The following is a 27,155-nucleotide window of genomic DNA, read 5'->3' as shown; positions in this document are numbered from 1 at the left end:
ACCAAGCTCGGATGTAGAATCACACAGTAGGGCTCCAAGAGATGGAAGTTTGCTGCCTCTGGGCAGGCAAAATGGGGGGCAGGGGGTTCTACTGAAAATTCAATTCTTCAAAATATACTTAAAATCTCCTCTGTAACGGACTTTCAAGAATACAGTACATTGTTACTAACTAGAGTCAGCATGAAATTTTAAATCCAACGTAATTTAAATTTTGTGTCCTTGGGTCAACATCTCCCAATACCCCCTCCTCTCTTTAGCTTCTGGTAATCACCATTCCTCCCTCCCTCCCTCCCTCCCTCTCTCTCTCCCTCTCTCTCTCTCTCTCTCTCTCACCAGCGATTGAACCTGAGGTACTTAACCACTGAGCCACATCCCCACCCTTTTTATTTTCTATTTAGAGACAGGGTCTCACTAAGTTGCTTAGGGCCTTGCTAAATTGCTGAGGCTGACTTTGAACTTGCAATCCTCCTGCCTTAGCCTCCCGAGCCACTGGGATTACAGGTGTGCGCCACCGCACCTGACTTGCTCTCTTCTTTGATGAGCTTAACTTTAGTAGATTCTATATCTAAGTGAGATGCTGTATTTGTTTTTCCGTGCCTGGTTTGATTTACTTAATATAATGTCCTCCACATTTGCCCATGTTGTTTCAAATGACAGGGTTTCCTTCTCTTTTCTAAGACTACGTAATATTCCGTTGTGTATAAACCACATTTTCTTTATCCACTCATTCATTAATGAACAACTAGGTTGATTCCCTATCTTGCCTGATGTGAATAGTTCTGCAATGAACATGGATCCTAATAAGTTTTGTGTTTTTTTTTTTTTTTTTTTTTTTAATGCAGGACAATCATGGAAACAGTACGCACCTTGGCATTTTCTTTATGGGGATCTTTGTGAGAAACAGAATTGGAAGACAAGCAGTAATATATAGGTAATCTTATTTGCCAACCCCTCTTTTTCCTTTTCCTTTGTGAGAGATTCTTGACAAGTACATCAGCTGTTAAATTATCCACATGAGTTAAGAGCCAGACTGTGGATCAGAGTTGAGCTTTTGTCAACTCATAATATCATGTCTTTATGGAGTTCACATAGTTATGGTAAAATTCATCTCACTTTTCCTGAAAGCCTCATTCAGGAGGGGAAACCCCTTCTTCCCCCCGACTCCAGAAAATGCATCATTGAATCCCACTGAGTTGGAACAGTGGAACTAAACTCTGTGGTTGGAATCAGCTCTCCAGATCATCTCTTTTTGGGGGGAGTGAAGTGGGGTGAGGTACCAGGGATTGAACCCAGGGACACTCGACCACTGAGCCACATCCCCAGCCCTATTTTGTATTTTATTTAGAGACAGGGTCACATTGAATTGCTTAACACCTTACCTTTGTGGAATCTGGCTTTGAACTTGTGATCCTCCTGCCTCAGCCTCCTGAGCTGCTGGGAAATATAAGCATGTGCCACTGTGCCCAACTCAGATCATCTCTTGACAGTTATTTTTGTTGGGACTATCCATGATCACTTGCTGGATGTAAACTGACTTCTTCCTGGGGCTGGGGTTATGGCTTAGTGGTAGAGTGCTCACCTCGCATGTGCAAGGCCCTGGGTTCGATCCTCAGCACCCCATAAAAATAAATAAAATAAATAAAATAAAGTTATTGTGTACAACTACAAAAAAATAAAGAAAAAAAAACCTGACTTCTTCCCTTGTTCTGCACCCTCTACCTAACCACATGAGTGGAAGGGTGCAAACTAACTTTTATAGTAATGCAAGGGCATTATTTGTAAAAATGTACCTTAAAAAGCATTCAATTTACTGTAACAAATTTAAATACTTTGGTAGTTTTTGAAAGTTATTTTGACACTTGAAGCCTCTTTTCTACTTAACACAAATAGTTTCAATGTAGGGATATGGTGGTGTACCCATGTCCCATTTTATATCCATGACCTTGTTCTTGGTATTGGTGCCCATAGATTCTATTATAATGTTGGAAAGCTTGCTTTCATTTACAAGGGCAGTATGGCTCATTGCTTACTGGAAGAGCAGCTTTCCTGTATATACATCTGATAGGCAGAGCTCTGCATTTAGGGCAGATGATCAAAGACAGCTGTCAGAGACAAAGCACAGCCCACTTCTGGAAGTGAATCTTGACCAACCACATACTCTCTGTATCAGCTATTACAGCATTTTGAGATCAATTTCCATCCAAAACCTTCTTGATTGCTTTTGTTTCCCAAGGTCCATACCCTGCCATTATTGTTATGCCTTTTTGTTTTTTTTAATTTTTATTCTTTGAATAGAGACATTAGTGAAGCTAGAATGGGGAGAGAGATCTTCAGAGCTTGGAACAGAATATAATTTTTGACTTTTGAACATATTCAGAGTCAACTCCATACACCTGTAACAAAGTGTCAATCAACTGAATAAAGTATGGGAATAATCACAGAGTGGTAACTCTAAATTTTTGTGCCCTTTCAAAGCTGTCTAGACATTTTGTCCCATCAGTTCTCCAAGTTAAACTGATGTTTCAGTTTCTCATTTATCCTACAGAAGGGAAGTAGACCAGTTCTACACAATACCTATTGGGGTGAGTTGAAAAAGAATAGCAGCATCGAAGTGTGATGAGCCTAAGCCACTCACAAGTTTTGCTGTTCCCTATGCTTCTAGATATTGCCCTTTTCTTGAAGCCCCTACAGGATATGACTTCTACTAGTGTCATGTTCACCGTGCCACCGAGTGAAGTCATGGTAGAGCAGAGTGTCTGTTGAGTTTTGGCAGTTGCTTTGAAGGAATGGAGCCAGAGGAAACCCATTCTTTCGTCTCTTGAGGAGCATGTAGCCATGAGTTCATGTAGCTAGAATCTGGTGGAGGTGGCAGCACTCTGGGCTGAGCACAGTAGAGTCGTGCCACAGCACATGTGTTAAACACAGTTGGGCTGCTGTAATGGAAAGATGGCTGGAAACTGGGAATCTGGAAATCCCAGGTGAAGAACTCATCCCTCCCTGACCAGCAGAGTGAATGGCTGAGTCAGACTCATTCGAGTCTAAATGGCCTCTTCCCTAAAGTAGGAGGAGAAATAGCTTCCTTGTTTGCTTTAAAGTGGGTATAAGAATCCTTCTCGGTACAGACGAGAGGCCATAGTATTACTTTTCACATTTTTTATTTTTACAGTGCTGGGGAGGGAATCCAGGGTCTGATGCATGCTAGGCAAGTGCTCTACCACTGAGCTGTCGTGCCCCTCATTCTGTTTTTCATTCTTTCAGCAAATATTTATTGAGTGATCTATGTGAGGTAGTTGACTCAATGCTTGGAATACAGATAAAAGAAGCAGAATCCCCACAGGGCCATGTTGGGTCTACTTTGAGAGCTTGTCATGGAAGTGAAAATTTAAGACACGTTGTGGTGGTGAATAGAGGACTCCAGCAGGTTCTTCTCTTTTCACATGGATGGTGAGGAGTGAGGAAGGTCTTCTTGGAGAAGGGAATTCTGGTATTGAGTCTTAGGAGAATTATCCAGGCAGGGGATGCTAGAAGCATAAGGAGCTGACAGGTGCGTGACGGAATACAGTGCGCAGGAAATTGCAGGTTAGGACTGAATGAAGGGTAGACAGTGAACTGGCTCCAAGCAGAAAGCCACTGCCTGGCTTGTCTTCTCTTGCCTGGTGCTTATTTCATTGCATCTCATTTTAGACAAGGTCTCCATGACAAGGAAGGAAATTCTCTTATGTGTACATTCACGAGTGTACCCGTGTCTAGATCACCATTATGGAGTAGTATTATTCCGTACACATTTTTTTCTCGATGGGATGATTGAGCTGTAGTGGACATTGCAACACAGAGTCCATGTGGAGTCTTAGACTCTTGGCAACATGACTTTTTAATACTGTGCTTTTTTATGCTACAAAGCAGGGGTCATGGGAGCAAGGCCCATGGGAAATGCTTTGGCAGGTTGGAAATATGGGGGAAAAGGGCCACGAAGGTCTCATAGAAATTATTCTCATACCTATTCATAAAGGAAAATATATTTTATGAATATCAGTGTTTAGATACATTTTACATATACATATAATTTTTGCCTGTGTAAATAGATACACATTGCATTTTTCCTTCTTTTTCTGTCCTTTGAGAAACATTTAACTTTTTAAAAAAGTTAAACTGTAATTTGTCAAATGCGATTTGACAGTAGCAGACAGAACCCTCCCATACTGGAACTAAATGCAGGGATCATCTGTGGACAAACACAGTTGCATTTCTTTTGTCCCAGGTGGAATGACATCGGGAACATCACTCACAACAAGTCGACCATTCTATTGGAGCTCATCAACAAGGAAGAGACTGCCCTCTTTCACACGGTAAGCAAAATGGATGGAGAGGGTTCAATGAACAACGTGCCTTTTGACTTTTCAATTCATAATATCATTTCCTTGTTCTCCCTATCTTAAGAGAATAAATATTTTATTGAAGAGAGTCTTTGTAATACTTGCTCAGTGTTATCACTATTCATTTCAGGGTAGTGCTGGTGAAGTATCATGCTCAAGAAGGCAGGTTTCCAAGCTTACTCTGGACTCTAGATTTGGGGCTCTCCTAGGTGCCTTATTTACTGTGATAGCCTTGCCTGCTGTGCTCTGTTCCTTGGAACTTCAGTTGCAGCCCTCATCAAGTGACCCCTTATTATGTTACATTGCATTTTCTTCAGCTGGCTGTCCTGGATTTCCATTCCCATCATAGCCCCAGCTTAATCAAAGTCAGCTGAGCAGTTGACCTCCACTTGGGTTCCTCCTCAAGAGCCGGGGCAGTTCATGCATCTCACTGTTTCCAATTTAATGAAGTCTGGTGTTTATATTCTATGCTTTGCCTTGATTCAGTTATTTATTTTAAAAGGACTTGGTTCAGAATTAGATAAGGATTCCAATTTATCAGTGCAGACCCAGTGCCTTGGACATAAGGAATTCCTTCACATTTTCTGCCATTTTTTGGTGAACTCTGTAGACACAGCTGCCACTGAAAATTCAGGTTCATTTGCTTCCTGGCCCATGTGTCACTTTATACTTGAGACGAAGAGAGGGAGGGATGTGTCCCAGCCTAGAGGATCCTAGTAAAATGTGCATCTAATCAAACTGATTTTGTTTTTCTTCGTCTCTTCTTTTTTCCAAGGATGATATCGAAAATGCCAAGTATATTTCTCGGTTATTTACTACACGGCACAAGTTTTACAAACAAAACAAAATCTGCACTGAGTAAGTACACGTTTAGTTCACCCTCTCTCTAGAAGGCTCTTTCAGATCAAATGCGTGTGCTCCAGCGAGGGCGTAGATCACTTTTCCCATTTACTCTTTTCCCTTGATCCTTGTAGAAGCCAAAGAAGTAGGCTAAAGCCGGGCAGGAGCGAAAGAACTTTAATGATGAAGACTGTCTCGTGTAGTCCATATGCCTAGAGAGAAAACGATCCGCAAATTGACTGTGAGCGCTCGACTGCCTGGATGGGTTGGCCACATTAGTACCTTCCAACCCTCGGCTCTGAGTTCGGAGGAGCCGAGCAGTTCCCAATTTGCCAGGGTGCCCTTCGCGTCAGATGTGGAGTATGTTCAAAAGTGGGTAACGGAGCGGTGAGCCAACTTGAAAGAGAAGACGCTGCTGTCATCCTCAGCCCCGTTCCGCTCACACAGTTGGCTAACCCTGCGTGTGCTCCTGGGTCATGTCACCTGACTGCAAATGAGAGGCCAGGGTAATTAGAGGAAGATGTGGAAGGCGCTCGGCGTTGTCACACATCTGCGTGTCTTTTTTTTTTTTTTTTTTTAATTTAATTTGGAAATAAAGATGATAAAGGGGAGTCTGATGAGGGCACTTATACGTGGCCTGACCTCGGAGATAGCGTGCCGGGGCTCGCTCTATCCTCATCTTTACCTTAGTTGCCTTCAAAAGACGTTCCTCAGCGGAGTCCATTCACAGTTTGGGCATCCAAGGTGTTTAATTTTGGTTCAAAGAACGTCAGGGATGTAAATGCAAGAGACGAGCTGCTTTTCCACTCCCACAGTGGGCACATCCAAGAGTGGTCGAGGCTGCCCTAGTGCAGGTGCTGCGGAGAGCGTGGCTGCTTCAGAACTGGATTCCCAGGTCAAGGCAGACTTTTTTCTCCATGTGATGGAGGTTCTTTCAAGCCAAGCACTGCAACTGGTCACTGCTGGGGTCAAAATGTGTATCTGATACACTTAGGCCCACCAACAAAGTTGGCAAAGGCAAATCAGAAGGACTGATGGGGAGTTTAAATTAGGCAGCTGTGTCTTTCTCGTGGACATGTTCTCGCATACCCGCCCCTCTCCCCCAAACACACCATTCTTTTGAGCAGGTTCCCTGGTCATTCTGTGCAGTTCCACTCTGCGGTGTTGCCTTTGACCTGTGGGAGCATCCTTGATGTTAACAAGAATTCCATGGCTGTCTTCTGTAGGGTGAATAAAAAAAGTTCCGAACAGTGGATTTCACTGTAGTCTTCTGATTTAACCATTTCTCAGCAAATAGCTTTACTATAGAATTTACTGCGTATCAGTATTTCTTTTGTCGTCTTTCCTTCTAATATTCACGAACGTTGCATATTGGACTACAAACCAAGGCACAGTTCTGGTATTTATTCTGCCTCCGCAATAACTCTTTCTTTCTCCTGACATGGTGTGGGCATTTCCTCACCTCTCATCTGATTAAAATGTGGGTCTTTCTCTCCATATACCTATTGAATTCTATATACAATTTCCAAAGCTCAGCACAAGCTCTGCTGAGACCTGGTGCCTCCCTCTGGAGGGTTACGAAATAGCATTGCCTCAGCAGCCTCCTTCCCCAGGTAGGGATAGCGTGTCCTTCCCCAGTGTCCTTCTCCACTTGCTAACCACCAAGATCTGCCTTTGTCTTTGCCTCTCCTTCTGCAGAGCTGCTCACTGTCATCTGGAAGTGTAGCTTTGGGGGGGCTTCCTAGGATGGGAGGAATGTGTTTAACATAAATCTGGTGATATTGTATTTGGCCAGTTATTTAAAAAATTTAGTATTACATCATTTCATAAGAGAAAAGCTACTTTATTGCCAAAGAGAGAAGGTGGCACTCAGAATAAGGAGAGTGCTGTTGGATTGATGAACTTTAACTTAATGAAAAACTCTTCTGTCTTTGCGGTTTTTGCTTGTTTTGTTTTTTATTTTTATTAACACTGAGGAATAGGGGAAATATTGTTATGGCATTTGGGACCCATTGCCAAAAGGCACCTTTGATTTCAGTTCTGAAGAATTTGATCGTATCCTAGTTCCCACTCTCCTTTATCTCTGCTTTTAAAAAAAAAGAAAATCCATGTTCTTCATCTGTAAAGGATCTGATCAGGGGCTGAGGATGTAGCTCAGTGATGGAGCATTTGCCCAGCTTATGTAAGGTCCTGGGTTCAGTCCCCAAAATCTCTTCCCCAAACCAAAAAACTCCATCTGGTCAGATAAATATTTCTAATATGTATTATCTTAATAAAAGTGCTTCTTTATGGTCATACACAAAGTATTTTGTCTACTTTTGAAATATCATTTGGCTGGAAGCATTCTGAAAATATTTTTTTCTTCTTCTCTTTTTTATTATGAAAGATTTTATACACACACCAGAGAACAAGAGTACAGTTTTTTAACATACATAATAATGCTGATGTTTTTCAGTCTTATTTCTCTCAGAATCTTTATAAATATGCCTTATTCCTTTATTATCAGTTTGTAAAACTTGTTACACAGTATCAGATATCCCAACCATTTTGAGAATAAAGAGGAGAATGAAAAAGGTCAGCATCCAGAAATGAACAACCTTCGTGTTTGGGTGTGTCTCACTGATCTCGTCTGTTTTCCCTTTCTCTCTCTCCCTGTCTGTCTGGTCTGTTTATATCTAATCAGAAATAACGGCCTTTCTCATTTTTTCAACTTTTCACGTAGACAATCAAATTCGCCACCCCCCATCAGACGCCAGCCCACCTGGAGCCGATCTTCCCTGGTACGTATGAATCTTCAGCAGTCCAGTAGTCTGACTTGGATGGAGTGTTGTGTTAGCACTTTGAGGTAGAGGGGAGCAGGGCATCATGACCAGGGGAGATCTTGTGAGAGTTCAGGAGGGTACCGCCCTGCTAAGTAGTGTTGTCATGATGTAGTGTTGTCCAGGCTGCTTTCCCATCTTATGTGACCATCATTATCTAGGTGTGACTTGAGGTGCACCCCTATAATTCTCTTTCCAGGTCCATGTGACTATGTACTTTTAGTATTCAACATACTATGTGTTTTTCTCCACTTGTTCATCTGTTCTGGTCTTTATGTGAAGGAATGTTCTCAGTTACAAGTTCCACACATTTTTTTTTTTGTATTGACTGCTACAGATAGAGTTTAATAAACTAGTTTAATATACAAAAATGCTTTTTAAATGAGAAAATAAAAGAATGAATCTGATTAATTGTCTCAGAGTATCTGATACAGAATTTATGAAACTTAAATTTTTAAGGCTTTTATTAGCCAACAAAATTTGGATTGATCTACTTTTTCCCTTACCTTTAGCTTCTTTTTCTTTTATTAAAAAAAAAAACCTATTCTCTTCATCTCATGAATAAGGAACCATGGCTGTGTTCTATTTTGCAGATTACTCAACGATAATGTAATAGATATGACTAGCTAGTTTCCTTTAAGGTTTTCTGCGTGCTTTGTCACATTCTTTTATTTTTTAGGTTATGACTGTTTATACATAGTCAAAATAAACACATAGCCTTTTTATTTTTCTAGGTGAACAGTTCCTTTGAGTTGATAGGGGTATCACTAGAGTTTTTCTATGTGTACAGTGTATACGTACATATATGTACATATATATTAGATATATATATACATACATATATTATATATTATATATATACATATATATTAGCACGTATTTAACTCTTTAAAAGTTGTAGAGGGAAACTTTTTTATTTTTATGGAAAATACATGGACATGGACTCCAGAATTCTAGAGCTGAGCCATTATATCATCAAAGGAGAGTCCCTTAATCTCCATGTTGCTATTATTAATCTCATTTTTATGCACAGTATCTCACATGTGGCCCTTTGCCGTGGACATTTGGTGGGAACCTCTGGAATTCCCCCAGGAGCACCAGTGGATTCGTTTGTGGCCCTGGTTTCTTTATTTTTCTATTCCTTATTAGTGTGACTTTCCTTCTTTTTTTTAGTCCAAGGGTCTTAATTAGTGAGATCATTTCTCATTTATGTCCAGGAAACTTCATGAGAGGCAAAGGGTTTTAAGGCCATGTTGTGATCTGATTTTGTCCTAATTATCCAGAGAAGGGGCAGAAACTTACCTTTCTTACTTGGATGAAGATAATCAATAGGAAGACAGATTCAGGGCATCCCCCTTTCCCCTGCCTTTTGGATTTTTTGGATTTAAATTGTTCACCCAGAGTTCCCCATAATGAGCAAGAGTACGACCAGATGATGTGGCCTGTTGGCTTCCTTGCCAGTCACCAGGACTGCCCGTTGCTGTTTTCTCATCCCTCTTGCTGCCTGTGTTATAGCATCTAATCTGTGTCTGTGTTAGCGGATCTAGAAAGAAAAAGAATAATGTATTAGAATAGATAAAGATATGAGATAAATAATATAATCCTGAAATCGTGTTTGAAGGATTAGCTTCCTTTGCTCATATATCTGTGCCAATTCATAAACAGTCATTTGCTTGTTGAATTAAAAAAAAAAAAAAAATAAGAGCAGGAGGAGGCAGTAGACCAGCTTTGCCTGCCATGAATTTCTATTCCCTTCTACAAATTTCTCTGCACTGTTAAAAAAAAAAACCTTAAAACCAACAGTGCTACTGTGGAAAATTTTAGTTGAATTATGTATTGCCAAAGAGGGGGGAAATATTTTTAAATTGCAACTCAAAAATCAGCCACAGGGACACCTGGGAGTATTTAGAAAAACTTTTCCTTGGTACCCGACACTGTCCTCTTAGTTTAATCTCAATTCTTTATTTCTTCCTTCTTTATTCCTTGAAGATTTTTGATCCTTTATATCCATCACCTTCTTACTTGCCCTTTTGGTACCCTGCCGTTATTTGTTCTAGAGAAAATGAGAGTTATTTCCCTAGCATCTAACACTGGGGAGTGCTCTTCTCTTCAAAGATACTGAGAAAGTGTGACCCCTGCTGGCTCTGGGATTCTTGGTTTGATGTTAGCTTCTTAAAAGTTCTCTGCCTGAAACAGTCAACTTAAAGTCAAACCTATACTAAAAGATACAGGAGAGATCATCTTGATTGGTGGTTTATAATGCTCGGGTTTGTTTTTTTTTTTTTCTTTTCTTCTCATCAAAACTCCTTCATCCAACAAATTTATCTGGAACCTCAATATATAAGTAATATGGATAATGTTCAAGGTACAGGGAGGGAGGAGCTTGATTTGATAGGAAACTAAAACCTGTTGAGCTTTTGATAACTTGCAGATCATCTAAGAATCATCAAATTTCCTTTGTCAGTTCACCAAATATTCAATCCGTTGAGCTTTTATGTTTCTCTTTAAAAGTTTTCCCCTCTTGTGCAATGGAAAGTGATTCACGTTGAGTCTAAATGGCCGTCTTTAGGAGTCTAATGGAAAAGATTCTGCATTGGCGTGGGAAGTAGACAGTTAGACTGAATTCCCTGTCAGGCCTCTCCCACACATTTGGTTCTGCTGTGGGAAGGATGAGTAAGTGACCTTTAGAACCACACACTCAATGTTGTAGGTCACATTTTTAGATTTTTATATAAATTCACCCTGGACTCATCCTAACACTAACCCTGTCCTATTTGAGGTTGCTGTGGACCTGTGACAAAGGTCTTGGGTTATGCTGATGAATAGGAGCTCGGGGGGAGCCAATGTTGAATAGAACAAAACAAGTTTTCTCCTTTCTATAGCTTGGATGGGTCATGATAATGAATCTGCTCTGATTGTACCTGTTAAGGCATAGAGAACTTTGCAGGTGTAAGAGAAAAAGAGAATAAATAGCTGACCCAGTTTTTGATTGTGGCCTCTTTCTCTTTCTGACCTTGAGACAGTTACTCAGGTTCTTCCTTGTTTCCTTGAACTTGGTGATGAGATGCGGGTACAGATGGGTGGGAGAGGGGTAAGTCGGAGGGGCGGCTGGGAGAGTGGCACCAGTGTGTTTCCCCATGGTTGTGGGTTATGGGGACTGTCACAGCTGGGGCCGGTTCTCTGGCAAAGCTCTCCCCAGCTCCGCTGTGTTCTCTGTTTCAGCCCAGACAGCAGCCGTACATTTTGCCTCCCGTGCACATGCAGTGTGGCGAGCAGTACTCGGAAACACACACTTCACAAGGTAACTGGCCCGCCATCTCCCTTCTTAAGACAAAGCCAAGTACCAGTAAGCAACAGAGAAGTTCTCAGCTTTTATGACATTGATGCTTTCACTTTAACTTTGTCATTGTCTGAGTGACAGTAGCCAGCAGCTACTGTGGAAGACCTAGGATATCGATTACCCCTGAAAGAAAAATGCCCCAGAATCAGCTGCTTGGAGGTGAGGTCAAGGCAGGGACGAGTTCTTGCTTCCTCCTTGTCATAAGTGGGCCTAGAGAAGAGAGTGACTGCTTAGCCCACCTGGAGTGTGCTTCACCCTCCTTGCCAACAGCAGGAGCTTGTAGTAGCAGCCAGTTTCTCATAGTGGTAGAGAAAGAGAACTTGCCTAGCTTGTGTGAGGCACTGGGTTTGATTCTTAGCACTGCAAATAAATAAATGAATAAAATAAAGGAGGTCCATCAATGTCTAAAAAAATTTTTAAAAAGAAAGAGAATACAGGTATCCAGTTATCACTGGAAGGAACAGTTTCAGCCTCTTCTTTTAACACTTTTCTCATGTCTCCCTCCAGTCCCTTTCTTAGCAAACTTATTTGTTGCCTCTCAGAATAAACAAAATCTGCTTTATTTTTCTTTTTCTCCAAAAATATCTCCCATGCAGAATGCATGAAAAAGCCCATTCCATTAGTAATAACAATTACAGTTGTAGCAATCAGCATTTATAGAGCCATTAAAATATGCCAGGCACTCTTCTAAATACTTGCTATATATTGTCTCATTTAATCCTCAAATTATACCTATAGGTACTATTATTATTTTCATTTTATAGAAATAGAAGCTAGGATGCAGAGAGGTTAATGGTTGTGTTTGGATGTGAACTTCAATATCTTAATTATCATATAAAAACAGGAGATGGTAAAAAAAAAAATCTTATGTTATCACCTCCTGGATGATACAACAGTACATTTTATAAGCAATTGCTTCTGTGGGAAGACACCAAATCCCCCTTGGGGTGGATAAATTGCAACACTTTGGTCTCTGTGTTCTAGCTTTTCCTGCCTGTCTTATCCAATCCAGTCTGTGTCCACATTCCTCCTTTTGGTTAAATATTTTCAGTCACCATTTCTGGTTTTCACCTTTTCTGACTTTGTCTTTTTTTTTTTTTTTTTGTACTGGGGATTGAACTCAGGGGGGCAGTCGACCCCTGAGCCACATCCCCAGCCCTATTTTGTATTTTATTTAGAGACAGGGTCTCACTGAGTTGCTTAGTGCCTCGCTGTTTTGCTGAGGCTGGCTTTGAACTCGTGATCCTCCTCCCTCAGCCTCCTGAGCTGCTGGGATTACAGGTTTGTGTCACCTCACCCAGCTTGACTTTGTCTTTTTCTGCTTTGCTCTTGATTAAATCTGTAGTGTGATAGCGAATGCATTTAGACCACAAAAGGGACTTTGGTAAGAGTTTGCCCTCCTGGGGTGGGTTTGTGCATGTGTTAAGGACACACTGGGCATCTGGAATGGGCCTGACTTGAGAAGATGGCTTTTATATCTCTTTTAGTACTTCTTCACACTATAGTTACTTTTTACTTGACTTGATCTCAGTGACAGAACCAGAGCCAGAAGAAGACTTCAGGAATGGCTGAAAGAAATCCCGATTCTAATTTTGCCTCAGAAGGAGTGAGTCATGTTAACCTCCTAGTCTCAGAATTGGTCTGGTTTCTTGATGAAAGTTCAGTAGTCCCTTGGGTAAAGGGACCTTTTCCATTATAGTCAGAAAGAGCATGTCCAAGTACTAGAGGAAACTGTCACCCTTTTGAAGTTCTTGATGTTCTAGCCCAAATAGCCAGTCCTGTTGCTGAGCCCTGCTCAAGAGGATGGGGCTATCCAAGGTCACGGCCATTGTTGGTGTCTGATTATAAAGCTCATGGCAAAATGTAGAACTTACGTAGGTGACATCTGTGCCGTGTGTGTGTGTCTTTGTTTAGGTTCACTCTTTCCAAGATGTTCTTTCTATGTGTTGACATCTCATCCAAGATGTTATTAGTTCTCCTGTGGAATATGTGGGCAGAGAAGATGGAATCTCACTTTTTAAATTAAAATTAATTGAAATTTAAATAAGTCACCTCACACATGTAGGGATGCTCTTTATTGAAGCAGATTATGAAGATTCATATGTCTCTGTTTGACTTCTCACAGACAGCATTTTCCATGGGAATGAAGAGGCCTTGTATTGCAATTCTCACAACAGCCTGGACTTAAATTACTTAAATGGCACTGTCACCAATGGCAGTGTGTGTAGCGTTCACAGTGTCAACTCCCTCAGCTGCTCCCAAAGCTTCATCCAGGCTTCTCCCGTCTCCTCCAACCTCAGTATCCCTGGGAGCGACATCATGCGGGCTGACTACATCCCTAGCCACCGGCACAGTGCCATCATCGTGCCATCTTACAGGCCAACCCCCGATTATGAGACGGTCATGCGGCAGATGAAGAGGGGGATGATGCACGCAGACAGCCAGAGCCAGTCTCTGCGGAACCTCAACATCATCAACACCCACGCCTACAACCAGCCCGAGGACCTGGTGTACAGCCAGCCGGAGATGCGTGAGAGACACCCCTACACGGTCCCCTATGGGCCACAAGGGGGCTATAGTCACAAACTTGTCAGTCCATCTGACCAGATGAACCCGAAGAACGCCACGGTGCCCAGCAAGCCGGGGGCAAGTGCCATCTCACACACGGTGAGCACCCCGGAGTTGGCCAACATGCAGCTCCAAGGCAGCCATAACTATAGCACCGCCCACATGCTCAAGAACTATCTCTTCAGGCCACCTCCCCCCTACCCGCGGCCCCGCCCTGCCACCAGCACCCCAGACCTCGCCAGCCACCGCCACAAGTACGTCAGTGGCAGTAGTCCGGACCTGGTGACACGGAAGGTGCAGCTGTCAGTGAAGACCTTCCAAGAGGACAGCTCTCCCGTGGTGCACCAGTCTCTCCAGGAGGTCAGCGAGCCCCTCACAGCCACCAAGCACCATGGCACGGTGAACAAGCGCCACAGCCTGGAGGTGATGAACAGCATGGTGCGAGGCATGGAGGCCATGACTCTGAAGTCGCTTAACATCCCCATGGCCCGCCGCAACACGCTGCGGGAGCAGGGGCCTCCAGAGGAGGGGCCCGGTGGCCACGAGGTCCACCAGCTTCCTCAGTACCACCACAAGAAGACGTTCTCTGATGCCACCATGCTGATCCACAGCAGCGAGAGCGAGGAGGAGGAGGAGGCCCCGGAATCGGTGCCGCAGATCCCCGTGCTGCGGGGGAAGATGGAGTACAGCGCCCAGCTGCAGGCCGCCCTGGCCCGGATTCCAAACAAGCCCCCGCCCGAGTACCCCGGGCCCAGGAAGAGTGTTAGCAACGGGGCTCTGAGGCAAGACCAGGGGAACCTTCCTCCTGCCATTGCCAGAGCCCGGGTAATGAGGCACGGGCCGGCCAAGGCCCTCAGTGTCTCCCGAACTGATCAGCTGGCCATCAACGGGTCCTCTCTGGGGCCGTCCATCTCCGAACCCGACCTGACAAGTGTGAAGGAGCGGGTCAAAAAAGAGCCTGTGAAGGAGAGACCCGTGTCGGAAATGTTTTCCCTGGAAGACAGCATTATAGAAAGAGAGATGATGATTAGGGTAAGTTCCTCCCAGGGCATCGTTAGTGGGAAAGCACAAGTACTGGAGTCACTAAAGGAGGCGTGAGGCCTTCGCAGGGAACATGCCATGTGTTTACAGAATCACTGGGCATTAACAGGCAGCATTTCAGTTCACCAGACCTTGTTTTCCATTCTCATTCATGACTTCTAGTGGGTTTGGTTTGTACAAAGTGCTACGAAATTGAGTTAGGATGCTATCGAGGTCAGTGCCTAGGTCAGGGCCAGGATTTTGCTCTCTATTCAGGGTTCAGACTTCCAGTTGCTGCTAGAAGCTTGCCTATCTACATCTCTTCATGGTTAGCATGAAAGGACCAGGCTGGACACATACTTCACGGATCATCTCAGCCTTTTATTCAGGAACGGCATTACACCCACAGGAATGGACCCACTCTCCTGGTGGAAAATGAGCCACTGGCCAAAGGAGGAGTTTGGGCTTGGAGGTTCTACTGAGAGGTGATTTAGTGAGCATGTCAGTTAGAGCACTTAGAAATCTGGATTCGGGGGTTTGGGTTCAGTGGCCAGCACCTGGAGAGGGTTTATCTTGGATGAGATTAGGGGATGATGAAGATGATGTCATTCTAGGTGTGATGAAACACTTTCTCCCCACCAGTGGCCAGATCTGAAAAGGATTTATCTTGAAAGAGATGAAAGCTATCAGTGTATGGCTTTTTTTTCCACTTCCTTTTCTAAGGCCACACTACCTTGGGATTTTTCATTTTCCATATTGAACATTTGTGTTTTTGGTTTCAGGGCCGAGGGCGGTGTGGGGGATGCATTGTTTTCCATTGTCAGATATTAGAAGAACAATATCCCTACAGGGTACAGCTTTCTTTCTTTCTTTCTCTTTTTAGTGGTCTGAGGGATGGAACCCAGGACATTGTGCATGCTAGGCAAGTGTTCTACCACCAAGCTACACCCACCCTACACCCATCCCAGGGTTTCACAAGTTGCTGAGGCTGGCCTTGATCTTGTGATCCTCTTTCCTTAGCCTCCCAAATAACTGGGATTGCATGTAGGATATACCACTGCACCCAGCTTAGTGTACAGCTTTCTGTTTGGTTCTGTATGTCAAGATGGCTTGCTACATTGTCAGGACTGTGCTAATAGATATTTAACCACAAATTCAAGAAAATTTTAGTAACTGGATATATAACTTGGGAGCTTACTATTGGACTTCAATTCTCTATCATATTTGTTCGATAAAAATTTCACTCATTTGGATATATACATACATACTTATTACATTTGAAGATACATCCTAACATTAGATACGAATAACCCTTCTTCAAAATATGTATACTCTAGAAGGCCAATTATGTTATCAGAGCAAGACTACGCAGGTAGTCAATGTACATGCAGAACAATAAAGTGAATCCATCTCTTAGTAATGAGAACATTGTCGGATTGTAGTTATTACTTTAAAAATCTCCATTGCTGCTTGTCCTGGAAATTTTCACTTTCTTAAAAAAAAAATCATTTGATTACATGACTAATCAAACCCAGATTGACTTCTTTTCATTCACCATAGCTGCACCATCAGGTAGCCGGACCTTTTAGGAACTCCAGACAGCTGTCATTAAAATTTGCTTTGATGAAGTTCACTAGACTCCATTTCTAAGTCTTCCAAACTCATCATTGGGAATCAACCTGAAGAGAAGAATCAAGGACCAAAGTTTTAAGGAAGCCACGTTGCTGGGTTCAGAAAACTAATCCATAGCAAATTTGTTACTTTAGAAAATCCTCAAGGACACAGTCAGCCTTGCCTTTTTGGCCAACAGTAAAGCAGTGCTAAGAATTCAGTAGAGGCATAACTTTTTCCAGTTTTTGCAAACCAAGAGGGAAATGATGAAGCCGTACCTCCACCTCTGGCAAAGAAAACCTTTGGCTGGGGATGGAGTGAAATGTGGGGTGGGTGCTTTGAGGGGAGAGCTTTCCCAGCTTGGAAAAAAGTAATTGATTGTTTTAAAGGCAGTTTTCAACACTTCTTGGCCCCGGGCCTCTTAAAAGCAACATTAGCATCAAGAATCTATCAGTCTAAGCATTCAGCTTAGCTGTTTCTCCTGCCAAGTTGATACTTAATGATGTCCACATGGTCCTGTAACCTCATTTGGGTCATATTTGTCCTCTTCTAGTTAACATTAAACAAATAGCCTATAGCCCAAATCACTGCACAGGTCCCTGATTTCCAGCATCTTACATTATCACAGAAGAACGAGGGATATTCTGCTGTTCTTTCCCATATGCTATTTCATTCTATCCATGTGGATAATAGCAACCAGCAAATTTCACTCATTAACTTTTAGTTTCATTTACATCATAACCCCATGCTACTTCATTTTCCCTGTTGATTATTTTCCCCAAACCTTATAAGCCTGGGAGTTCAAGGACTGCCACCCTCAGCCAGAGCCCTGACCTTGGTGGAAGGAGTCTTCATGGAGCCAGGTGGCCAGGCAGGGTGGATAAAGATGATGCCAGAAGCTCTGAAGCCCAAGGTGGAGACAGATACTAGAACCTCACCCCCTCACCTGAGCAGCATCCCTTCCATCTCGGATGGGTAGCTTTTGCCAGCTTGGTGGGAATGGATGAGAGAGGAGGCTGCCACAGCCATCTAGGGCCTTGTAGATAAGAAGACAATGAGAAACTTAAGGCAGATAGAAGCTGGGGTAGGAGGTGGAGGACAGGTATGGTGAGAATTTGCCCTCTGGGCAGCTTTCCTGGTTCTGGAGCCACTTGTCTATTTGATGGATGACTCAGGCCTGTTGCCTGCTGGGCTCCTGCTTGCTCCTAGTGCAACCCGGAAGATACTTTATTGCTTCCGGCTCCTAACCAGAAGTCAGATCTAGAGAAGAGAAGAAGACAGATCAGCTCTTTAAGTTGTTATTTTATTGTTCTCTGGTGAAAAACTAACAGGATTAGTGAGAGGAAGCCAAGAGATGGGTTGTTTTTTTTTTTTTAATATTTCTGGGGTTTCAGTTCTCACTCAGTTGTAGTAATCCTTTCCCAAGAAAAACAAGTGAGTTCCTTTTGGTCTTGGGCTCAGTCAGGACCACCTCATAGCGCAGGGGAAAGATGGCAAGAAGACCTGTTGAGAGGACCCTGGGGAGGTTTTTCTGGAATTATTGCTTTCTTAAACTTTCAAACAGTCCAACTAAAAGAAGTGACATAAGCAAAATTATCTTTCACAAAACTAAAAATAAAAAAGCATACTAATGAAGAACTCAACACCTAATCCAATATCTTCACCTAGGAGGGTGCCTGGAATTGAGAAATCAAGATTATTTTATTAAGGGTTTCTTCAAGCCAAAAGTCTGTGGCTGCTTTTCACCGTTCTCAGTTAACCGTCCTCTTAAATGCACCTTTGGCTTGTTTGCTGGGTCAGCCCATCACAGGAACAGGTGTCAACTTCACTCACAGAGGCCTTATTCTGATTGTAGGTGACCCTGTAGTGCCAGTGAGACCCATATTAGGGAATTGGGTAATCCCTTTCACCCCACGTGCAGTAATCCACTAATGCTATGCACTGGATGGCACCGTGACTTCATTGAGACAACTCCCTAGGAAGTAAATTTATAAGTGGCCAAATTAAGAAAAGAACCGCTAAAGAAAAAACCAGAGTAGGATGGATGACCCCTTCATCTGTGGCAGTCACATGAGCCTGAAAGTTGCTTTCACTTTGGTTTCAATCCACATTTTCAGTTCTCTTATCTCACCTGTTTCTAAGCTTAATGAAGTCCCTCTGTTCTTTTCTACCATCTCAGACAAAATTACTTTTAGGAAATGGGCTAGTGGGTTGTCTGAAGTGAGTAAAACCAGGTTTTTCGTATCTCTCTGTCAGTTTTCAGACATGAGGAAGCTCGGCAATAAACTAAGCCCTGACTGAGCTGGGTTCAGGCTATAGGTGCCACCCAGTGAGGACAGAGTATGGCTGTGAGAAGCCACAAGTGAAGGCCGGGGAAAAACGTCAGCAGCTTCCCCTGAGTAAAGTCTGCTCAGCTGTCATCCACGTTCTCCCCAAAAGTTAGCTACGTCCACTGATGTCCCACTATCTCCCCTGGATGGAGCCCAAGGGTCAATGCCTGTAGCTCATCTTAGGAGGCCCCAGCCTGATTAGTATTGTGACTTTGCTAAACTATATTAGTTCTTTTATCTGGGGCTGATGCCAGTAGGTGCCCTGAGAGCCAGATATTAAATGTAAGATTCACATCCTCAGTCTGAATCCCTCAGGATAGAAGCCTAAGAAGATTTTCTTCTACCACTTTCATGCCTGGATTTCCCCATCAAAAACACAACTGTCTTCTAAGCTGTGCACAGACCCACATTGCAATTGGATCAGATTATTCATGTACACCTCCCTTTAGCTCTTTGCTTCTAAAGTGTATTGTACATACCCTTATGTTTTTGTGAGCCTTATGGCCTGGTATGTTTATTAGAATGTCATTTATCTATTTATCTACTGAGATAATGAATTAAAAAGAAAAGCACAGGAGTCCTGTAGGAACTGGCTTCCTCAGGCACAGTGGGAATGGGAGGGCTGTGTTTGACTTTGCCCTACTGAGTGTCTGCATTCCTTGGCTGGGGAGTTACAGATTTGGGAAGATTAAAACACATTCCAGCCTTCTACTGGTATATAAACAATGAGAACATGCCTTTTCTTGCTGCAAGAATCTAGAGAAGCAGAAGATGGCAGGCCTGGAGGCACAGAAGAGGCCGCTGATGTTGGCAGCATTGAATGGGCTCTCGGTGGCTCGGGTCTCAGGGCGGGAAGAGAGTCGACATGATGCCACCCGAGTTCCTATGGATGAGAGGGTAAGTGCTGGGCTAGTCAGGTGCATGATTCATTTCTCTGTGGTCTTAAGATCCCAAGGCTCTCTCCTTGCCCAAACATGCTGATTCTGTTGGAAGAATGAATTCTTCAATTTGAGATTAGGAGGATCTAGTGAGTGCTGTATTCAATCCATGCTTCTCAGCACCTAATGTTTCTTAATCACGTTGGTGTGTCACTGCTGGCTCAAAAGATCAGCCCCTAATGAGCCATATGATCAAGCCATTCAGTTTCTTTTGACATATTTCCCTTTTTGTAAGAGGAGAAAATGAAACCATGCTTGTCTCTATTTCTGAGATTTTTGTGAATAATTACCATTTCTTAGGAAGTGATGCTTTTATGCAAGCATTTATAAGTTTCTTTCAATATGCTGTTCCCCTGTATGCTGATGAAACGAAGCTGATTTATAGTTGGTTAGGACAATGCATTGTGAGAACTTGGGTTTTTAAAAGCAGATATTTGTGGCATGGCAGTATTTCCAGGTGATGAAAGATTTCCTTCAGTTCCCGAAATTGCTGTCAGGAGGTTAAGGAATGGGCTGCATAAATTTATAATAGAGTGCTAGTAACATTAGGGCGTCAGATTCCTGCCAGTATATGTTTGGTATTAGAATGTTTTGGAGCCAGAATAAACTCTGGAAAGATCATTTCTTCCAATTAATACCACATTATTATAATTAGCAGTTTGTCCAGAGAGGGAAGAAAGGGAGTGGGGTACCTAATCCTCGGAGAAATACAACTGTAGATCAGTATCATCTTAAAATTTAGCTCAGTAAAAACACCTGTGTAAGTGGAGAACTAGATGTTTGGATAATGAAGACTAACCACCTCCTTATCATTAGAACTTATAAGTAGGTACTAATAACCTAAGTATTGATTTTGAATTTCAGCTCTCACCAGTTCTTACAGATTTGTTTTATAGCATGAGAAAGAATGGTTATGAGACAAGAGGAACTAGCAATATGGTTACAAATGAGACCCAGTAATCAAGTGCTGAATGAGTTCTATGTCTTGAAATCCCCTAACACAGTCATTGCAAATATTGGAAGAACTCTGGTATTTTATTGGAGATTTGGAGATAGGTAATTCAGAGAACTGAAGATTAATTTCTGTTGCAGTTCAGAACCCTGAAGAAGAAGCTAGAAGAGGGAATGGTGTTCACAGAGTATGAGCAAATCCCAAAGAAAAAGGCCAACAGCATATTTAGCACCGCGGCTTTGCCAGAAAATGCAGAACGCAGCCGAATCCGTGAAGTTGTCCCTTATGAGGAGAATCGGGTGGAGCTGATACCAACCAAAGAGAACAACACGGGCTACATCAATGCCTCCCATATCAAGGTGAGAAGGTATATGCAAGATCACTGGGTGAAGGGAGAGAAATGCAGGAAGAAAAATACATGGGCTGCAACTGTACTTCCTGACTTGTCCCCAGTCCCCTAGGGAGTGCTTTTGAACTCCCATGCTTTTCTTAGTCAACTGGAAAGGATGTCTGTCACTGTAGGGAGAAGGAAATGAACAGCCTCAGCAAAACCTTAGGGCAGCTATTTTCTGAAGCTTGTTTATCACAGAGGAGCTTTTTCATCTCTATGCACATCATAAATACCCTTCCTAAAGTCACGGGGGAACGTGGGGGTTGTCCTTGTCAGTTTGTAATTAGCAGGTGACAGAGATGTTGGGAATTGTAGGTGTTATTGTCATTGAAGTTTATATCCTGTTCAGTAGCAACAGAAACTGTCATTTCTCCCTTGAAGTACTATGGGTTATTCATTTTAGAGCTAAAGTCTCAGTTTGGCATGGTATTTGGAAGAGTGGATAATTTATATGCAAGCCATAAAAATGTAGTTGATATTGAATCTTGCAAGGTTTGCCACATTAGTCAATGAGTTGGTGTTAAATTTTTATTTATTCTTCATATCTCAGTAATTCATAGCTAGTAAACCCCAGATAGAATTTATAGTTAGGGATACATATGTACATATGGTTAAATATTTCCTAAGTAATTTACTAATATCTGCATATTTGGTCTGCACTCTGAAGTGGATGAATTTGTTCATGTACTAATGTTAAGTTATTACTGGAAGTTTTGAAACAACACAAAGTTGACCTCAATAGTCCATTGTGATTGAAAGCCTTAGAAATCTGTTTCTGGCCCCATCCAGAATTATCTCATTTTTTCATGGAACTTTTCAACTGTAGCAGAATTATCTTGAAGTTCCTTTGAGCTCCTTAAGTGTAGGTAGATGTCTGGCTTGTGTATCTATTGAATGCAACCAACCTTTGGTTGGATATAGTGTTTAGGAGCACAAAGCATAAATAACCATGATTTTTTTTTTTTTAAGAATTAGAAAAGTATTTTTGCCTTTGAGAATGAACCCTAGGAAACTCAAGTAACTGATGATGGGCTTGGTTTAGATTATGAAATAATGACCGGAATAATGTAGTCAAAGATGCGGATGATACAGCTGCTTCTTGATAGAGTATCTATTAAAATCTTGCGAGCAATATTCTTCTGTCCTCTTTCTTTGGCCAATCTCTTCCACCATTTTCCATCTGCTCTCTGGGGGTGGGGGGAACTGTCACTCTGTGTAAATGATACCCGTCGGGTATTGTTAACTGCGATGCCTTCCCCTCCTCAGCGTTCTCTGAGACCCACTTTTTATCTTTGAATTGGGGTAGACATGGGTGCCTTTAATAGACCCATAGAGCTTGCAAGAACTTGTCCTTGTGTTTTTGGAATAGATTGTGTATTTTGCCAGTGTTTTCTCTCCTGGGTTCCAAGCAGCTGTTAACACAGAACAGAGATTTATTTGCTCCAGAGGTGGAATCACATCTGTGAAATCTACCTCAGTAGCATTGGTTGTTGTGTTTTTAACACAGTTTTTAATAGCCTCCTGTCAATACTTGGTGTATGCCGAAAGGCCCCAGGCTGCAGCATTCTCTGCATATATTTATGGTTCCTATATGTGGGGTGCCAGAGAGGCTAATGTTTAAAATCACAATTCAAATAAACCAAACTCCTAGCCAGTGAATATATGAATGTTATCTCCCACCAGTACTTGAAAAATGGATTTTTCTTGCCAGCTTTGACCTAAACACATCTTGTGTAATGAGACAATAACTGACATTGTTTTTGTTTGAATCAAGTTAGTATGTGGTTACATAAAATAAATGAAGGGGAAAAGTTTCTGACAGTGATCACCTCATTGCTACTGGAACTCTCGAGAGGCCTACGTTGTATGAATGATAAGGAGGCCTGTCTTTGCATTATCAAGGCCCAAGAATGGAAGGGGGAGTCGAAAGAATTCCTCCAAAGGTTACTGTTTCACCTTGATAACGTGACTGTCAATGCTTTGGGCTCAACATATGATTTTCTGCAGCTGGTATTTATAGCTACAGAATTATCCTCCCACGATCATCCTAAGCTGGTAATAATTTTATTATCCAAAATTATCTCATGACTCCATAGTTCAGTTGGATGCTATGGTGCTGCACAAAGTGGAGCTATCAATAATACATGAACCATTGACAAGTGAGCTCATAACACTTCTGCCATACATGGCACTGCAGAATTGTATTAACAACAGAGGTTTGTGACATGCTTCATATCAGGTCAGCAGCAGAAAGATATTACTCCAGAAGGGATGTTATTCTGTGGGAGACTTTTTTTTTTTTTTAATTGTTTCAGAGGATGTCACAGAACACTTTTTCAAATGGTGAATCATCACAGTAGGGGGTTATGAAACCCATTTCATGGGCACAATTAGTTTTGTGTGTACATCTATGAGTATATGTGTATTTTAATGAAATCAATTAAAATAAAGGAAAAAATCAAAATATTGGGGTACACTGTATAGAGTAAGCTTAACTATTGTGCTACAAGTAAATCCTTTTACTTTATATGTATACATGTCATACACTGTCATATGTACACCTATATGTGGGCATATATATGTGTGTGTATGTACTACGCATTGCAGATCCCCCAAGAATTGAGCGAATATATTTTGCTTAGTAAAAAAACTGTCTTCACGTGAGAAACACGTGACAGAGGTTTTGAGAGTTGTGCTAATCCATTTAGTCTAAAAAGTATTACTCCAGGTGGAAGGTGGAAGGACGGGGGTGAGCAGATGACAATCTTGGACTTGGTTCATTTCCTGATGCTTTCCTTGGTTTGCAGGTGGTGGTTGGTGGGGCAGAATGGCACTACATAGCAACTCAGGGGCCCCTGCCACACACATGCCACGACTTCTGGCAGATGGTGTGGGAGCAAGGAGTGAATGTGATTGCCATGGTCACCGCAGAAGAGGTAAGGGTTACTCCCCCTCTCCTAATGTCCTTTTCCTGTGGGAGTGGGTGGCCAGAAGATGGGCCTAGTGCCAGGGACTTTGCTGCCCATCCTCCTTCCTTCAGCTCTGTTTCTCTGCAGATCCTTCTCCCTTTGGCACGTTTTTTTCCTCTGCTTTTGCATATAATTCTCCCCAACCCACCAAGGATGATTTGGTTTTGTGCTCTTTTCTCCTGTTCTCGTTTGGCTTGAACTCTTTCCTTTGGCTCCTCCATATACTACAGTGAAAACAAAGCAACAAAAAATAAAAAACGACCAAACTTTGGTTCAACCAGCTGACTGTGTGTGCCAAACAAAGCAGTGATCTTTCCACTGGAATTTGAGAACCTCAGCCGCTCTGGGCAAGAAGACCTACATTCCCAGCCCCAGGCATGGTCAGCCCCACATGCCCTCATGCTTATCAGCTGAAAAGGGACCAGAAGCTGCCGTTCCTGGAGAGGTCTCCATTCTTTGGGGAAAAAATTCTTTCTTTGCCAAGCCAAATATAGCCAAATATAGCTCTGTGATGCAGACCGGCATGTCCCACCCTCCAGTCCTGTCTACTTGACTCTCTGCCTTTGGGGGATGGAGCATAGTGTTTTTTCTCTTGTCACGGTCTCAAAAAATTTTAACTACCTTTTTTTGTACGTTTCATGACATCCCAACTTGTTTTTGAACTCATTTAAGGGACAAGCTTCAGGCATCTTTACCAATTTTCATGGTATCTCAAAACCCCTTTCTAACTGTGGTAGGAGCAGAGAAAATTGTAAGGGGAAGTCATGTCCCCTCCCGTGTCTGTTTTGGGAAGTTGCTTTCAGAAACAGCCTGTTGAAAGATAGTGGCAAAGGGGACTTCAAGCTCTTTAAAGTCATTTGCACGTCCTGGGCAGACCTTATTTTTTTATTTTAATGTTTTTTGACCTTCTCATCAAGAGATAGAATTCTTCTTAAAGTTTCTAGAGTAGATTCCTTGCCTGATTGGATCACATCCCTGCAAGGGATTCATTCAATTGAATGTCAAGTGCCAACTCTGCTAACCCCAGGGCACGTGGTGAATGAGACGGGCACTGCCCCTGTTCCCATGGAGCTTATTTCTTAGTGAGAGGGACAGTCACTTGTGAACTGAAGAAGTTCAGTTCAGATAGTAGTAAGTGCCATGGAGAAAAAACAAGGGCATGTGAAGGAGTGTGACCAGGGGCAGCTTTAGGTCAGGTGGGCAGCTGAGGCCCCTCACAGGGGTTGGTATTTGAGCTGAAACCTGAGTGACAAAAAGGGACATCCAGGAACTTACCAGGCCAGAACTGACCGAGGCACACTCAGTAGAAATATAAATTCAAGATTTCAGGTAAGCCCATCTTTGTAGGTTTGGTAAATGGAAGAGGAAGCTATGCTTGGAAGACTCAGTTAAACTCAGTGACTCCATACAAAATGACTTCTATCCCCCAAAGAAGTGTTCCTTTACAAGAGGGATGGCCATTAGGCTTTTCCCCAGCAGCCAACAGGACTCCCAGAGCCTGTACCTGCTGCAGATGGCTCTGTATCCTCTGGGTGCCTTCTTTTCTCCACAAAGCCCCCGTCCAAGATCTCTTCATAAACCACCAACCCTTTCATGGTTTTTGTCAGACTCTAGTGATTGCAAAACTGTACATAACTTAAAACTAGACCTTTTGTAAATGGTTGACAATGCATATCTTCAGAAAAGATAATTACTGTCAGAAAGAATGATAATGTAACCAGATGTTCTCTGTTTTGTAGGTTGAATTGAAACTGGTCAGATTTTGAGAGGGGGGAAAAAAGCAAGATTAACCCTAGATGATAGAGGGACAGTATCAGTTGATAGAGAGACAGTATCAGTAGTCAGTATGGTATGATAGAGCTCTGTACTGTGCCCCAGAAGAAGAAGCATGACTTAGAAAGATGACTAGAATCTGTTGCTGCTTAAATTTTACTCCAACCATGGAGAAAAATCCAGGTTTACTTGCTATGCTCCAACTGCCATGAAGATGTCTTTCTTTCTTGAACACACTTAATTTATTCTCCTCTGAACTTTGCGCTTGCTTTTCTCTAAGTTTTCCATTGTAAATCTTGTAATTGGCCTGAGCTCAATTGTAAAGGATTTTCCCTGTGATAGACATTGCCCAGTGCCCCCATGAGTTAGTGATTTAGAAACTGTTTCCAGTTTTTAAGATCAAGAGGATAGACTGGGCTATGCCTGTAATCCCAGCAATTTGGGAGGCTGAGGCAGGAAGATCACAAGTTCAAAGTTGGCCTTAGCAACTTAGCAAGGCCCTAAGCAACTTGGGGAGATTCTGTCTCTAAATAAAACTTTTTATAAGGGCTGGGGATGTGGCTCAGTGCTTAAGGACCCCTGGGTTCAATCCCCAATAAAAAAAAAAAAGATTAAGAGGATAAGAGTTTCTCCTGACTGTTTTCCAATTTTGCTTTCATGTGATTCAGGAGGGTGGACGAACCAAAAGCCATCGATATTGGCCCAAACTGGGTTCCAAGCACAGCTCAGCCACCTATGGCAAGTTCAAGGTCACCACAAAGTTCCGAACAGATTCTGGTTGCTATGCAACCACAGGCTTGAAGGTCAAGCACCTTTTGTCTGGGCAGGAAAGGACGGTGTGGCATTTGCAGTATACTGACTGGCCAGATCACGGCTGCCCAGAGGATGTCCAAGGATTTTTGTGTAAGTGTTTTTTTCTGGTCTATGTTTTACCAGCTGCATCAATGGTTTATCCTAATGAGAGGATGCTTTCTCTTAAGTGCTAAAGTATGATAACATCAAAGTATCTATGTCTATCAAAGAAGAATAATGCATGTCACTTATTCTGTATACCTATTATGCAAATAAGCTAAGACTGTGGTAATCTAGTTCTACCTGGATTTAGGCCTATAGCTATTCATTCATCAATAACTGTCCTGGTACATGACACAAAGTTGAATATGTAATGGTAAGTGAAATAAGCCAGACATAAAAGGACAAATGTATGGTTCCACTACATAAAGCACCTAGA

The 27,155-nt window shown here is 42.4% G+C and overlaps 1 protein-coding gene across 4 annotated transcripts in view; it reads left to right on the top strand.

Moving 5' to 3' along the window:
- The window catches only part of Ptpn14 (protein tyrosine phosphatase non-receptor type 14), a 180,619-nt gene that overhangs the window by 136,994 nt on the left and 16,470 nt on the right, over nucleotides 1–27,155 (top strand). For all 4 annotated transcript variants that reach the window (XM_046438465.2, XM_058577047.1, XM_058577048.1 and 1 more), the window contains exons 8-17: nucleotides 843–931; nucleotides 4,259–4,346; nucleotides 5,149–5,231; nucleotides 7,936–7,993; nucleotides 11,255–11,333; nucleotides 13,498–14,972; nucleotides 19,655–19,798; nucleotides 20,932–21,150; nucleotides 23,990–24,118; nucleotides 26,593–26,827. In XM_046438465.2, coding sequence (XP_046294421.1) covers nucleotides 843–931; nucleotides 4,259–4,346; nucleotides 5,149–5,231; nucleotides 7,936–7,993; nucleotides 11,255–11,333; nucleotides 13,498–14,972; nucleotides 19,655–19,798; nucleotides 20,932–21,150; nucleotides 23,990–24,118; nucleotides 26,593–26,827 — 2,599 coding nt within the window. The remainder of the gene's footprint in view (nucleotides 1–842; nucleotides 932–4,258; nucleotides 4,347–5,148; nucleotides 5,232–7,935; nucleotides 7,994–11,254; nucleotides 11,334–13,497; nucleotides 14,973–19,654; nucleotides 19,799–20,931; nucleotides 21,151–23,989; nucleotides 24,119–26,592; nucleotides 26,828–27,155) is intronic.

The sequence above is a fragment of the Marmota monax genome, unplaced genomic scaffold (genome assembly GCF_021218885.2).
Source record: "Marmota monax isolate L192 unplaced genomic scaffold, Marmota_monax_Labrador192_F-V1.1 WCK01_AAM20220418_F8-fsc00118, whole genome shotgun sequence".
NCBI lineage: Eukaryota > Metazoa > Chordata > Mammalia > Rodentia > Sciuridae > Marmota > Marmota monax.
Note: the sequence above shows the minus strand (reverse complement) of the source record. Positions and strands in the feature narration are given on the sequence as shown.